At 48.4% G+C, this 14,916-nt stretch overlaps 2 protein-coding genes across 2 annotated transcripts; both read right to left on the bottom strand.

Moving 5' to 3' along the window:
* Positions 1-281: 281 nt before the first annotated feature.
* Positions 282-5,561, bottom strand: ncstn (nicastrin). Its single transcript, XM_061295397.1, has 17 exons — positions 5,419-5,561; positions 4,479-4,580; positions 4,281-4,404; positions 4,033-4,154; positions 3,799-3,944; positions 3,588-3,732; positions 3,408-3,520; positions 2,913-3,065; positions 2,720-2,824; positions 2,525-2,602; positions 2,283-2,452; positions 2,050-2,152; positions 1,863-1,961; positions 1,677-1,764; positions 1,414-1,577; positions 1,122-1,343; positions 282-997 (listed from the first exon to the last, which is right to left on the bottom strand). Exons 1-17 carry the CDS (start codon positions 5,474-5,476, stop codon positions 875-877), a joined length of 2,115 nt encoding a protein of 704 aa, XP_061151381.1. The 5' UTR covers positions 5,477-5,561; the 3' UTR covers positions 282-874.
* A 337-nt stretch (positions 5,562-5,898) lies between these two features.
* copa (COPI coat complex subunit alpha) lies at positions 5,899-14,757 on the bottom strand. Its single transcript, XM_061295558.1, has 29 exons — positions 14,554-14,757; positions 14,114-14,227; positions 13,807-13,880; positions 13,619-13,699; positions 13,326-13,402; positions 13,133-13,242; positions 11,682-11,791; positions 11,329-11,428; positions 11,036-11,254; positions 10,779-10,929; positions 10,649-10,715; positions 10,282-10,357; positions 10,129-10,211; positions 9,808-10,033; positions 9,600-9,738; positions 9,255-9,417; positions 9,009-9,155; positions 8,753-8,942; positions 8,576-8,671; positions 8,366-8,454; positions 8,168-8,291; positions 8,012-8,101; positions 7,725-7,828; positions 7,471-7,617; positions 7,075-7,398; positions 6,832-6,942; positions 6,595-6,756; positions 6,271-6,465; positions 5,899-6,191 (listed from the first exon to the last, which is right to left on the bottom strand). The coding sequence occupies exons 1-29, from the start codon at positions 14,591-14,593 to the stop codon at positions 6,132-6,134; spliced, it is 3,669 nt and encodes a 1,222-aa protein (XP_061151542.1). The 5' UTR covers positions 14,594-14,757; the 3' UTR covers positions 5,899-6,131.
* Positions 14,758-14,916: the final 159 nt, after the last annotated feature.

Below are 14,916 nucleotides of genomic sequence, written 5' to 3'. Positions count from 1 at the left end.
TATAATTAAAATGTTTACAGGTAAAAAAAGTCAGTCATTATTAATATACATCATTATTAATATACATCTAATTAAAAAAACTAAAGGTTAGGATGAATACAACACTGACTATATTACTGTTGTCTACTATTGTTCCATTAGTTACATAGAACAATAAATACGGTACACTAAGATATATAGAACATTATATACGCTCTGAGGCGTAAATATGCTCCAAGAGAGTAAAGAAATACTCCATTACGTTTTGTCCGAGTACTTTATGCATTAAAGAAACTACAAAATGTAAAAGCAGTATTTATTTTCTCATCACAGCAGGTCAAAGATTCCTGCCGCTGACGTTAACGATTGTGAAATTATGAATGTACAACCAAAGAACCAGTCCAACCCAAATGAAAATAAGCAGTGCAAAACTCATCATTCTAGAATACACGTAGGTGCCAACTTTATATCTACAGTGCCACATTTTTGTTCATTGTGACTCAAAAAGAAAAGTGGTTTCTTAACGTTGGTCATAATTACACTTATTTACAACAAAGATTACAGTATTGCACACGACAATGGCTTGCAAGCGCACACATCATTGCTCGTGTATGCACAATCAACAATGGAACACACTTCATCGCTCTTACAAACCAAAATAAAAGCACGGACGTTAATTTAAAAGAAATACGAACATCATCTCTGAGGCCTTCTGCTGGTACCTGCCCAGACGCTTTTTGGGATCCCCTGCCGCCATTTTGAGGTCTAAAACAACCTTCAAAAGGGGCATTTAGCTGCTTGTCTGTTTTGGACCCAAGCAGCGTGGCGCGCGCCTGCAGGCAGGTAAACGTAGTAGTAGTAGCAGTAGTACTTGTTGTCATTGTGGTACTTGAGGTCAGTAAGTGGCGTTAGTGGGCTCCCTCTGCGAGCTGAATAGGATGTCCGCCTTGGAGCTGAGCACATAGGTGAGCAGGAGGGAGGTGATCAGCACACCCACGCCCACACCCAGAGTCACCATCTAATCAGTGGAAACAGGAGTTGGTTTGCCATGCAGGAAGAAAAAAAATGTTGCAAACAGAACATATGATAGCGGTATCGGCCACTAAACAGAATATAGACGTCGATATAAGACGGGTTTCTACCTCCAGCTCGGGACTGGCCACCAGGAAAACACGACCCTTGATTGTCTTCCAGCGGGACTCTGTCCAGGTGGAGTACTCCGTGGAGGTGTACTCCACCTGCGCGCTGGGGTCCAAGGCGGGCGACAGCGCCGTGGAGAGGTGCACCGTAGAGCGGACGCAGTAGCCATCCCTCTTGGTGGCGTTGGGCAACATTGCGCCTTGAACCCACATGTAGGTGTACATCTGATGAGAAGAGCCATGCTCGGTCATTTGGTTCGGAGGGGAGCGGCCCGTCGCTATGACGACCACTCACGTGTTTGCTCTGGGTGTCGCGCTCTTCCATACGCTGGCTTTGGCAGTTCTGCTGCGTGATGTTGACCACGCTGCCAGTCAGGTTGGCCAGCAGGTGCTGCACCAGGTACGTGGGCTCGCTGGCTTGCTGCAACACCCCCACGTAGAAGTTTGTGGCCGTGTCCTCTGCAGAAGGCAACGCAAAGACAGTTTCATCACAGCCCACATCCTCCAATTGGGACAACAGAGAGAAAAGTCCCATGCAGGAAAGTGGACCGCACTCACTCAGGTGGCCTGCTAAGTCAGCGGGAACTATCTGCTGCAGCCAGCTGTTATTTGACTGGATGAGGAATGAGTAAAGCATTTGAGACACCTAAGGAAAAGGAAAAGATGGATGTTGCCAAAATAGAAGAACGCTTACAAACGTATTTGCGGTAGAAGCAAAATACAAGTGAAGGAAACACTCATTACGATTTGGGGATCAGCGTTGATTCTGCTCAGTTGTGACTGATCTCCTCCCGCCTGCTTGAACAACGCGCGGGCGACCACGGTGGCCACCTCGGCCAGAGCCTGAAAAATGCACCCAAGTTTCAACTCCAACCATATCATATGGTGGGTGGCAAATGGAGATTTTCTGAGGGCGCTGAGGCAGACGGACCTTGGCCGTGTCTGTGACGAATTGCAGCTGCTCCTCTTGGGTCATGTTCTGGGGGTATGACACGCGTAGGTATTCGGCGTTATCGTACATGCTCTCGTAGAACCTGTGCAGGAGACGTACGGTAAGTACAGGTTACGGAGAGTAGCATTAGTGCAAATAAGTTTAACATTGAGAACACAAGACATCACATGACTTCTTTCAATTCACACAAGGTTCCTCCAGACACTTTTCACCTGTTGCTGAAAGACAACTCGTGGTCCACTACGACCACGCCGGGGATGGGCCGCAGTCGCAAGAATCGCTGGAAGGACGAGGGCGGCAGCGGCTGCGACACGTTGGGCTCGCTCGCCGAGACGTTTAAAGCCGTCACGGCCGACTGGATGTTCTCCACCAGCGTCTTCACCTGCAACGCAAGAAGATCCTTCAGTCCGTGTTACGGGATGTGTCGAGCCTGCCGTGATGAAGATTGACAAACCTCCTCGTCTACGCTGGTGTTCCTGCGTGAGACGGGATCAGAGTGGAGCCACAGTCGGGATTGGGCACGCAGGCCCACCTAAATGCAGCACGTTCAAATTACCACTGGTGGGAAATTGAATTCATACCACGACAGTGTCTCGTCACGGCAGAATAAGCAGAAACGACAACGGCCGACGTGTGCGTTCCAACGCACCTGTCCGACCTCCAGCACAGAGTGAACGTTATCCAAGTCCACCGCAAATTGCTTGTTCACCATGTCGTACACCATCCTGGAACTGCCGATGTAATCAAAGGTTTCCTGCGGGCGGGTCAATAAAAGATCGGTTGTTGATTTGAAGGAAGGAAAGAATTCAAATAAGAAGGTAAGTAATAACGGACGGACGGACCCCCTGGAAGAAGGCGTAGAGGATGGTGCGGTTGGGCGGCACCTCTTGGGTGATGTTGCGCAAAGCGTGCGCAGCCGCCAGCAAGGTGACGAAGCCCGAGGCGGCGCTCTGTGCTCCGGGGGTAACGTCGAAGAAGAACGATCGGCTGTCCAGCTGGGTGAAATTGTTAATGCCATCAGTTTTTCAATTTCATTTTCAAAACAGTGGCGATTTTTTATTTTTTTTTAATCAACATTTTTTAAATAAAATAATAATAAAAGACGGATATTTGTTTTGTTGAACAAGGATGTTCACAACAAAGTTAGGCCTTCTTCATGCTTCAGTTAAAACACTGATTTGGTCTTAAATGCTTTTTATTCTGTGTCTATTTTATTTGAATCCAAATCTAACAATAGTTTTCTTTTTTTATATGCATTGAATATTTTTACCCCAAGAAAACAATCCATCTCTAGTTCTTGTTTTTAATATCCAAATGAACGAGTTGACGTAACTCACCCGAGCGGCTGCGATAACGATGCTCTCTGACGTCTTGTGTCCTTTGGCCGTATTGTTGAGCGCTTTGGTGGTGGCCCAAACGTTGAAGTCGCCCAGCGGGTCACAAACTTTCTCTGCATGGAGACAAAGCGTTACGGGACAGTTCATCTGCGATCAAAATTGGAACGGGGGCCAAATGACCTGGTGTGATGCTGAAGTTGATGTCATTCCTTCTCATGCAGGTGGCGGTGTTGGTGACGGCCGACATGTGTGAGAAGAGCTGCATGGCGCACAGCGGGTACTTGGGGGCGGTGCCGTTCACCACGCGGTTATGATCGAGGTAGCACTGCCGGGACCAAGTCAACAAAGGTCAAAGTGGTTCTTGGCTCAACTGACCGCTGTGCCGCACTACCTGTCGGATGAGGCGCGTCTCATTGTCATCCTTCATGGAGAAGATGGGGAAGTCAAACTCCTCATAGGACAGGCCGTTGCCCAGAGGATTCCACAACATGGCGCTACAGTGAGCCAAAGCCGGGTCGTAGCTTTCCGAATACACGCCTGACAAAAACAACAACAACATTTGTTACATACTGTGGGTTTAAAGCGTTTTCATTGTGTTTCAAACAAACAAAAAAAAAAATGGCACCCGTGTTTTCATTGGGACACGTGTTGTGCGGAGAGAAGCCCTCTGCTGGGTTGGTGTTTGGCGCCACAACAGCGACGCCCGCCACCCTATTGGAGCCATTGTTTAGCCTCATCATGATGGACCTGATCAGCATGACAGGGGACACAGCGGGGGCAAATTAGCTTCTTCATCGTATTTGTTACAAGTGTTAAACAACCCTGTGAATGTCTACTTCTACTCGGTCCTACATGGATCAGAGGTGGAAGTACCTGGTGAAGAGCTGGTGTTCCAGGATAACCATATAAGGAGGATTGCGACCTGTCCGCAGCACAAAATCCAAGTTTTCCTCCGACTCCAAGACATGGAGCACCCCGACATCCCCGGACAATGAGGCTGGTGGAGGACGAATTCATGTATTAACACACCAGTGGAATAGGCTTATCAAATCAAATGGCCACTTGACTTACACTGGCAACCAATCTGATGCGTGGCGTTGAGGAGCCGCACACACGGGACGGTGTAGTTAAGGTGCACGTAAATCTTCTTCTCGACTGCAGTACAGCCAACACCTAGAAGAAGAAGAACACTCTAATTGGAGCACAATAGTAGTGATTAAACGCCCACGTCTTGAAGGGGAAACGTAACAGAAACATGACATGAATTGTGAAAATCAGAAATTGCCTACAGAAGCCTCAATATCATATTATGGCAAATCTCTGTATATGTAATCTTAAACAACCATTGTTGTCCGATGCAGGGAATGATTTTTATTGCAGCAATTTTTGTTCTTCTTTTCCCCTTCCTTTTGTACGGTTAATATTACTGTAATATTGAAAGCACTGTATACTTTTATGGAGATTTGATGTTTGACGTCCCTAGCGAAAAAAGTCCAATGACCACTGTCCTCGCCCTTCTTCAGGGCAACACAAAAGAGGTTGGGATTATTTTTACGACGAATTGATCAGAGAGTGCGAAACTATTAGACTTCACAAATGTTGTGTGTTTAAGGCCAAATTGCGATCAATCACATGGGATGATATCATTTGAGGTTGCGCCTGAGCTCCAGGCGAGTGGAAGTCACGAGTACCGTAGTCACGCTCAAACTCAGCCGCCCTTTGTAGGTTTAATCCAGATTATTCACAAACACACTTTTAATGTTGTGTTACTTAAAATTCACGACACGTTGACTAGCGGACTAACGACCATTGGATTGCTAACATACGAATAAACCTGAATTTTAGACACAAGCTAATTTTAATGAGAAGTCGGCTCGGTCTAGCCTAGCATAAAGCTAGCCAACTCACAAAAGAAGTCGGAACGAGCTAACCGTTTTGTCTCGGAAACACGCCAGCAGCGCACAAAAACACTCCTGTACGCCAAATTAAAGATGTCCCGCTGCAAACTTACCGATAAAACAGATACAAAATAGAAAGATAACAGTCCATTTGCTCGACAGTGAAGCCATCTTCCTGGTTTGAAAGAAGACCAACACAACAGGAAGTTGCGACAGGACGTTGTCCGGGTTCTTTCCGGTTTACCCCCAAAAACGCTTTAGTTGTACAACGCAAAAAACATCGCCCTTTTTGTTAGATTTCTAGTACAGACAAAATAGAACTATATTTCATTTAAAAAATGTTAATAAAAAAACAGTTTTTTATAAAGTGCATTTACTGTAGTATTTGTAATTGATAAATCAGTGAAAAGAACCCCTCCCTTCTCCATTCTATTCTGGAGCAAAAGGTGCTTTTTTTCCACTCTGAAAACACTTTTTTTTTGCATTGGTTGGTTTATATAATTCTTGATCCATCAGCTTTTGACGAAAGCATGTTGGAGATTTTAAGACACATAGGAATTGCTTTAAATTGTAGGGGGGAAAACTGAGCAAGGTTTCAAGTGTCATTGGTCACTTTTATTCTCCATAAACATATTGTTTCATTTGTGGCATGTGTTTTATTTCCTTCTTCCGCATTTTGTGGATTTTTCTCTTAAATTGAACCTAAGAAAGTCTAAAAGCAAAACAGTTTTCTTGCAGGATAGATGGAATGATTACATTGCGGTGTTAGCATGCATTGTAGAAGATCCATGTTAATATATTTTATTTGATGACATTTCCTTCCGTCTTAACGGAACTGGAGTGGACTCACGCGCAGACCTATCACATCTTTGCCGATCTCAGTCACCTGAAAAGTAAAAGTTCAGATGGTTGTGACGCTCAGGGCTATCCAATGGTGCCGTCTGCTTATACGTATTTCACCTTACCTGAGTAACCCTGCACACCTGGCCCTTGTACGAGGGGCAGTAGCAGGCCCCCGACAACGGGCACTTCTCCACGGGACGTCCGCGGTACAGCGGGACATAGGAGGCGGCGCACAGGTCGAAGGGATTGTGCGGGTCGTAGTTCAGCTGGTGGGCATCTGTAAGGTTCTTCTCGCATGCTGCCATTATCTTGCGAGTCTAAGTTGGTCGAGAAAATGTGAACAGGTCATGAAGGGAAACTGAAGAATGGACTTTTTTTTTTTTAGAAAACTACGTGTTGATGCCAAATGAAAGGTGGAATGAATCAATGGCAATTTGACAGCTGACCTGCTGTGCCACATCAGGCTTGGGGCCGAGCTCGAGGAGGCGACGCGCAAAGCCGGTAGCCGTCTTGAAGTTGCGCAGCTTGAAGAAGAGGTTGAGAGCGGTGCGCAACACCAGCACCATGTGGACGGGCTGAAGATTGCAGTGGGTGAAGTAGGCGGCCATCTGTAGCGGGCAATAAAGGTGTTACCAGGGAAACAAAACAAACAGAACCAGACAAAATGATGATTCAAGCCTGACCTCACAGAGTCTCTTCTGCTGCTCCAGGGTGTCTTTGGGCAGCTTCTTTCGCTCCGTCTCCATGGTCAGACCCACAATGTACTCCTTGCAAATGGTGATCAACTGCTGAGCCTGCAACAGTGGTAGAAATGACAACTCAACACACAATACGTACGTGTTCAGTGTTTTCCGTCGATGCCAAAGTTCATTGTAGAAACTAAACGTACATCCATCCATCCATCCATGGCCTGATGGCTAGCTCACCTCGGCAATCTCCTGCTTGTTATCGACAACCAGCAGCGGCACCGACAGCAGGATGGCTCGGAAGCGCTCCACGGCCTCCTCGAAGCGGCCAGAGGTGGTCATCTGGTAGCACTGCTGCAGTCGGGCGATGAGGTCAGCCAGGCGGAGGCCCACGGCCGGCAGCCCCTGCTTAGCCCCGCAGTCCTTCCAGTTCCTCTGGGGATTGCCCCGCAGGCAGGGAAGAGAGGGCAGAGCCAGGTAGCAAGTGCGGCCCCTGGACAGAGTCTGCATGAAGAGCGGCTTGTACGGGCCGAAGTCGACCACTCCGACTTGGTCGTGGAGCAACTGTGGAGGGAAGCAGCGACGTTTGCAATCACGTTTCCCGAGCGCGCAAACGCTTGGCAAATGGCAACTTACTCTCATGGCCGTCTCAAAGGAGCCTGCGAGAATGTGGTCCACTGGCAGCTGCGAGTTGTTGCACCACATCTGCGTGGGACTCGGTCCCTTGGTGGGCGGCACAAAGAAGCCGTCCTCCGTCGATCCGCCTGCGCCGGCAGGCAGGTCCTAATGACGTAGCACAGGATGTTCTTGGCAAGGTTCCTTTTCAATTTCACATGCACCAGGCGTGGGAAGAGAAGGGCACACGGGCCGCAGATGGTGAATTTTCCTACCAGCTCTGGTGGAAGGTCCAGGTCCTCTTCCACTTCCCAGCCTCCTCCATCCTCTTTGGCACCGCCCTCTTCGCCAAAGCCCTCCTGGGCATCCATGAACCCATCTGAGGGAACACATTTCATTTGGACACGTCAACTGGCGTAGCAGGGGCTTTATACTATAGGGTTCCAACGGGCAGGTTAAAGTGAAGCCATTTGAAATTCATTGCATGCAAAAGGTTGGATTTCTGACCATGTCAAAATATTGGTACCAGTTGAGAATCTTCGTTTCATTTTGCAACCCTTACCCTCATCAAGCTGAAGCTCAGCATCGTCTCCCCAGCCCTCTGCCCCGGAGGCATCCATGTCCAGGTCGGCGGCCATCTGACCCGCTTTCCCTTCAAAAACATACCAAGGTCAAGTGGCTGAATAACTTGTGGCACATTTTGTGTTTCCCCCTTTACCCTTTGCTGCGATGGCTCCCTCAAAGAACCCCTTGGAGACGGTGAGCAGGGGCCAGTTGGTGTCCAGAGGATTGATGGGTGGCGGTGGCTGCAGAAGCTGGGCATCGGGATCCACCTCAGGTAACTACAAGTGAAACAGAAAAAAGAAATCAATCTTACTTCCAATGGCGTTGTGTCAACTGAAAGTTAAACTCTTACAGTCTCCTTCTCTGGATCAAACGTCTCTTTGAGGGCCTCGGCTTCTTCATCCAGTCCGTGCGTGGCAGCAGTCAGGTAAGCCAGAGACTCTACCAAAAAACGACACAAATTCAAATGTATCATTTGAGATGTGTTTCCACAGGAGCTTGGCACTTCATCATTTTTGTTTCCTGGTCATGAAGTCAAAATATGTGTCGCTGCTTAACTCACTCTGGCCGCAATTCTTCAAGATGCGGACTCTCTCGCTGACATCTCCCAAGTAGAGTGCTGCCTGGTAGTGGCCGCTCATGTCCTTCCTAATCTCAGCTAACAAAAAAAAGAGCACACGCATCTCAGCGGCTGTCGAAGATCATCACAGCAACAGAGAAGCTCTGGTCGGTCCCTCACCGATTTTCATCATCTTGCGTAGCTTGGCCAGGTTGCCGGTGATGAGGTAGAGGAAGGTGAGCTTGTCAAAGTTCTTGGTCCTCTGGTAGCACATCTCCACTACCTGGTGGTGGCCCTGCAGCAGCGCAGACTCCCCCAGACGCTCCCAGCAGCTGCGCTCATCCAGCGCCTTGGCCGCCTCCAGCGCCACCTTCAGCGAGAACAAAGCCAGACGATCGACTCACTGCTTTTAGCGAACCGCAACTCCGATCCTTACTTCGATATTGCCGCACTCCAGAGCGAGGCTGAAGCGGGTTTTCTCGTCTTTGACAAAGTGCAGCGCCACCTCGGGGTAGCCCTTCTTCTGCAGGTAAGCGATGATGGACTGACCCACCAACTTGGCATTACGGACCATGTGAAGAACCTGAAAGGGTCCACAGCATGCGGTATCACTCAATAACACTGCCACGACAGCGGCTCCGTCCCGACAGCGCTTCCGTCGGGTCCTGACGTCACTCGTCACCTCGTCGTATTTGCGATTGACGAGGGCCAATTTGAAGCGGTACTCGGTGGGGTCGATGGTGAGGACGCGCGGTCGGCACTCCCTGTCCAGGCAGTACACGCTGTTGCCTCGCACGCGGGTCACGTAGATGGGCAGGTCTAGGGTCCTGATGATGCCGTGGTCCCTAGATGGAGAGAGGCGTGTCAAAGTGTGCTACGGATGGCAAATCATTGGATTAAAGAAATGTGGTGGAGCTTTGCACAAATACATAACGGAGCAGCTGCTTATTTGGAGTTGGTATGCGACGAAGCGCAATCTCATAGCTCGGGACCAATAGGCATCGCTTGAATGTGGACGCGCGCATACCCTGAGGTGAGGGCGTATTTGATGTGGTTGGAGGTGGTGTAAATGAAGACGCCGCTCTCGTCCCAGGCGCCGCTCTTCACTCTGATGTTCTCGTGAATGTTGCAGAGGCTCTCCAGCTTGCGGTTGCAGATCATAATGGCTGAAAAGCGAGCGTTTCAGCCTCTGGTCATCTCCGCGCATTGTTTGACGACGGCTAGGCTTCTTTTACCGTGCTTGGCCAGCAGCGCCACGTGGCTGGTGTCGGCGCTCCACACCACGTACTTGACCTTGGCGATCTTGACGGTGGCCAACGAGCGCTTCTGCTGCACGTCGAAGAGCGTCACGCCATCGGCGTCGCGCAGCAGCAGCGATCCGGTGCCAGCGTAGAAGATCTCTTCGCAGCTCGGCACTTGGACTTTCTTCACGATCTCGTTCTTCAGATTTTTGATCAGCAGCTGCGTGAGACGAAATGCGGATGGGAAGATTAGGCGGGAGAGGTGAGTGAGCCGCAATCTTTCGATCGTGAAATGAAGGGTGATTTGGGACTTACAGAGTGCATGCGGTCCAGGACAGCAAATCGGTTTCTTGCCACCCACACAGCTGTTAGGCCAGAGGACCTCTTTCCTTCAGGGGCTGAGAAGGGCAAAACCATCATGAATTACACTGTTGTCATTTGAGACGCGAGACTGGACAGTTTCTTTACCATCTGGGTTCTGGGAGTCGCTCTCTTTGGGAATGGAATACAGGTCGTACGTGCTGTTTTCCAAGTTGGTGGCTCTCTGAAAGATGACAACGAGAGACAGTCAGCACACTGACAGCCTCCTTTCACCAAACAGAGGCAGAAATGAATCGTCAGAGTCGGTGCCACCACAACTATTGACACAGCTGTCTTTTGATATCGTTGTCTGACAGCCTTAAAACAACTCAGATGAGTTCTACCACAGCAAAACCAGGGCAGCAGTGTCAAGTTGACACTTCTCTCGTCATCCAAGCTTTTCTGAGATAAGCTACGTCTCCCCTTTTTTTTTTTTTAAAGGAATCTTGCCAAGTCAACCGGCGATAGTACTCACGGTGCAAAGGAGCACAGCGTTCTCGGCAGGGTTGTAGGACATGCTGAACACGGGAAACTTTGAGCCGCTGCGACGAGAAAACAGCGTCACTCGACTGAGGCTAGAAGCTGAGCCGCTTGACATCAGCTACCTGCGCAGCTGCATGACGGCAGTGTCCTTGCTGCTGTTGAAGTCCAGCTGGCGCAGGAAGCGCTCCTTGACGTAGTACAGCATGTTGTTGTGGACGGCGTACGCCGGGCGCTCGCGCTCCAGTTTGAACACGATCATGCCGCTGTCGTGGCCTGGAGGAAAATCACCGACGTGAACGTACTCGGCCCAAACGGTGGCAAGGTCAATGCTCCTATGCTGTATTCGATTACGCCACTGCCATATAGAAGGGCAACACACCCGCGGCAAAGAGGTTGAGGTTGGGGTGCGCGCCCAACACCCAGAAGCGGTCGTGGTCCCGGCGGAAAGTCTGCACGCCTGTCCTCTTGGACATGTCCCACACCCGGATGCTCTTGTCCTCAGAGTTGGACAGAATAAGTTCCTGACGTGGGTGGAATACGGCGCAGGAGACATTGTTGTAGTGGCCGCGGCACGTGTCAAGCTCCCACGCCTTGGACTCTGAAAGAGGAAGCGGAGCCGTGACGCTACCCACCCGGCAATAGTTGGGTGTAACTTTGTCGACCAATCCATACCATTCATCCTCCAGATCTTGACCTGCCTGTCGTCCGCCCCCGACACAATGAGAGGCATGCTGGGATGGAAGGTGGCCCAATTAACGCCTCGGTCGTGACCCTGGGCGAGAGCGACAGCAATCAGCTCAAGTCAGAGTGGTGGGCAAACACTGCAGCATTTAAATCAGTTGACATCTTTTGTTCCTGTGAGGATTGGGGCGGAGCTTAGCTCGGACTACTTTTTCATTTTCACTGTCAGTACTGTTGGTTTGGCACCATGTTGTTTTACGGTCAGCTTCGAAAAGCCACCAGTTAAACCAAATGCTTTCAAGAAAACCAGGACACGCCTCGCTCGACGCGACCCCTCCCTTCACCTCAAGCACGTGCTTGACGACTGCGTCGGAGGCGCCGAACAGGTCGACGCCGGAGATGCCGCGGACTTCTGTCTCCACGGCGCCGGGCGACAAGTTCTTCTTCCTCAAACCTGCAAGCGGCATTCAGAGTCGCGGGTGCGACGGCAGGTCCCCCCCGGGTAGGCAAACAGATTGTTTGGGATAAAAGAAAACAGTCAATACCAAATGCAAAAAATCAAAAGGCAACCAGAAGCAGAGGCTAAGTTCAAATGACTGCTGGACCAGCGGACACACACTCAGGATGGAAACAACACAAACATGTGCTCTCCTGCGCACAGCGTTGGATTGGGTTAGCGAGGGGGGGAAAACAAAATGACTGGGTTGGACGGCTGGCAAAGCGTGTGTTGATGATGCTTCCCGCCTGAACAAAACAATGCGGTGAGCGCCTGGTTCAGCAGTGAGAAGAGGTGAACAGAAGATGGGATGGAACTAGGAACCCGTGTACAAGTGGGGATGTTTCCAGGGAGGGCAGTGGGGAGGCACATAGGGGAGGGAGGGATGGATGGATGGAAGGGTGTGGGCGGTTGGCGCTGTAAAGACGCGCTCTGATGGGGCTTCGGATGTGAACGTTGTAATGTTATTTTACTTGAATGACAAATTAGCATGAAGCAGTTCACAATAACAAGAGAAAATAAACTTTGTGTTAGCTCAGTGTAAATGTCATGCAGGACATATGCTAAAAGACCTCAAATGTCACTTTTGAGGAATTGTTAGAAAACTCCTGGATGCTGTGCATTTGCCATTGAGTAGTTGGATATAGGCGTCAAACAGTATTCCATCATGCGAGTACGAGTGGACAGTAGGGCAATGCCAATGCAAAAATAGGGCTAAACAGAGGAATGACATGAGGGAGGGAGGAAGGGAGGAGGAGATTGGTTAGTTCCAAAAACACAAGCAGACAGCAAAGACATCAGGAAGCATGCAAAGGCACGCAAACACTTCCCGGCTCACAAGGTATGATTGCAATTCACATGAAGAGCAATACATCCTTAGAGGAAGGGAGGTGTTTGCGCATTCAGCCCGCAGAGTTTGTCCTATACACGTCGCAGAGAAAGAGGATGGCTTGGGGTGTGAGTTTCACATCCCATTTCAGACTCTCTCTCATCTAATAGGAAGTGAACACGGCTATTGGATTGCTAGGTGTGTCTGTACTGCCTGACTCACTGGACCCTGGCGCTACTTTTTGGAGTCATTCTGAATAACCGAACGGCACATTTGAACAATGACAAAGTAGAATCTTCCCAAAAATATTTCAGTCCCCTCCAGTCGAATTGTACAGACTCCTCGATGCATAATTATCTTCATTTAAAAAAAAAAAAAATCAAGCATGGTGTGTTCACTTCCTAGAGCCACTCTACACACCCCACCTTCACCCAGCCTGCTATCCTGCACTCTTCCCTAAAAGCCCTCACCGGAGATATCCCACACTCGCACAGTCTGATCCAGGCTGGCCGACACCACCAGGTCCTCTGAGGGGTGGAACTGGGCGCACATGACATAGTGGTTGTGGCCAGTCAGCACACTGTGGAAGCAAAGAGCGACAGTGAGAAATGACATGACATTTGAGCACTATTGATCCTTTATCAGATCTATTATTCAGGTTACCAGACACAAGTCCTAGACTGCCAGTTCCAAATGCGAATGGTTTGGTCATCTGAGGCACTCAGAATCCAGGGGTACTCCTAGAAAAGGAGTCAATTAATGGCTATGTAGCGGCAGTATTTCCCATCTTGCAGTGATAAACACTAGAGAGGTTGTTGCGTTGTTTCAGGCTACTTTCCAGCATTACCAACTATTTGTGCAACAGATAGATACATCTTAAATACATACATTTTGTAGCCCTAAAGAAGTTTGGCAAAGGTTTTTGTCAGAACTTTGTCGATGGAGACTCCACTCACATGATGGAAGAACGTAGTCCTGATGTAGTCCAGGTGTCCGAGCAGGGCGAAGAGGCAGCGTCGCAGCTTGTAGTTCCACACCTTGTTGAATACACAAAATATTTGAAAGACATAAACGTGACCTCAATGAATTTGTACAGAGACAATATAGTTTCTAACTATAGATAAAACAAAGACAGAAACATTACCTTGATTTTGTAATCATCTCCTCCAGACACAAACAGGGGCTGCTGTTTGTGAAAATCAATTCCTCGAACAGGACCTGTCGGACAACATATGCAAGTTGTATCAAAATATAGTGCACAAAAGAATCTTGCCTTCAGGATAGTCTGAAACCTGAAAAGTGCTTTAATATATCTCATTTAGCCCTGATCAGTAATCCATTCATTGGGCGTTGTCATCAGGGACAGTCAAAGATGATTGAGAGTTTGGACAAAAATCTTGGCCAGCCATCGACAGCAGTTTTTGCCATTTCTTAATACGAACTATTCTTACCATCATGCTCATCAAACTTGTCAATGAGCGTGCACATGCGATAGTCCCACAGCTGGATGACACCGTTGTGCAAACTAGCAAGAACCCAAGGCCTCTTGGGGTGGAAACTAAGCCCTGAAACGTAACAAATAAAAATAAAGGATCAGTCGTTAATAATATTCAATCAAGTAAAATGGGGAAGGAAAGGCAGACGTCGTCTCAACGACAACTTAAACGTAGTGCAGCCATTAGCTTTTAGCTATCCGGACAGAAGATTTGCGTACTTAAAATTGCTTATTAAAACAAAGTATGCTGACTGATTAGAACACAAGGCCAAATAAAATACACAGACAAAAAAAAAAAGTTTGTTTACATTTAGAGACACCATACAATAACATGAATTCACCGGCTAGCTTCCTTACGTTAGCCTCTGAAAGGAGCGACAGCTGGCTAACACTTACCTTTAACACGGGCCGACTTGGTTTCAAATTTGGTCAACATGGTCAAGGAGAACCAGCCTGTGTGGCTCTTTAACGAGATTTAGAATACACTATTTCTCTACCCAATCGCAAAAAGTACAGATGTAATATCGGATGAGTTAAGCTATGGGGTTGTCGTCCGTTTGTAAGATGGATCTCCTCTTCCTGACACGTCTCCTGTTTTGTTTTCCGTGTTTGAGCAATAAAGTTTTGTCAAGATTACGGATGACGCAAATAGTTCCACGACGTCCATGGGATGCAAAATGTCACATTTGTGTCATCTTTAAAATTCATATCCACACCTTTAGGCACAATAAAAATATATATTCAATATATTTTTAAAAC

The sequence above is a fragment of the Syngnathus typhle genome, linkage group LG13, assembly GCF_033458585.1.
Source record: "Syngnathus typhle isolate RoL2023-S1 ecotype Sweden linkage group LG13, RoL_Styp_1.0, whole genome shotgun sequence".
In the NCBI taxonomy this organism is placed as follows: Eukaryota; Metazoa; Chordata; class Actinopteri; order Syngnathiformes; family Syngnathidae; genus Syngnathus; species Syngnathus typhle.
Note: the sequence above shows the minus strand (reverse complement) of the source record. Positions and strands in the feature narration are given on the sequence as shown.

What these genes read in the sequence shown, in the direction of transcription:
- ncstn (XM_061295397.1), bottom strand. Translation starts at nt 5,476, where the DNA reads ATGGCTTCACTGTCGAGCAAATGGACTGTTATCTTTCTATTTTGTATC. An exon ending in TCAACGCTGATCCCCAAATC is followed by an intron (nt 1,765 to 1,862) that starts GTAATGAGTGTT and finishes CCTTTTCCTTAG; the next exon opens with GTGTCTCAAATGCTTTACTC. An exon ending in TGACTTAGCAGGCCACCTGA is followed by an intron (nt 1,578 to 1,676) that starts GTGAGTGCGGTC and finishes TGCCTTCTGCAG; the next exon opens with AGGACACGGCCACAAACTTC.
- copa (XM_061295558.1), bottom strand. Translation starts at nt 14,593, where the DNA reads ATGTTGACCAAATTTGAAACCAAGTCGGCCCGTGTTAAAG. An exon ending in TCCTGGACCGCATGCACTCT is followed by an intron (nt 10,034 to 10,128) that starts GTAAGTCCCAAA and finishes CGTCTCACGCAG; the next exon opens with CTGCTGATCAAAAATCTGAA. An exon ending in CCTTTGAGACGGCCATGAGA is followed by an intron (nt 7,399 to 7,470) that starts GTAAGTTGCCAT and finishes TTCCCTCCACAG; the next exon opens with TTGCTCCACGACCAAGTCGG.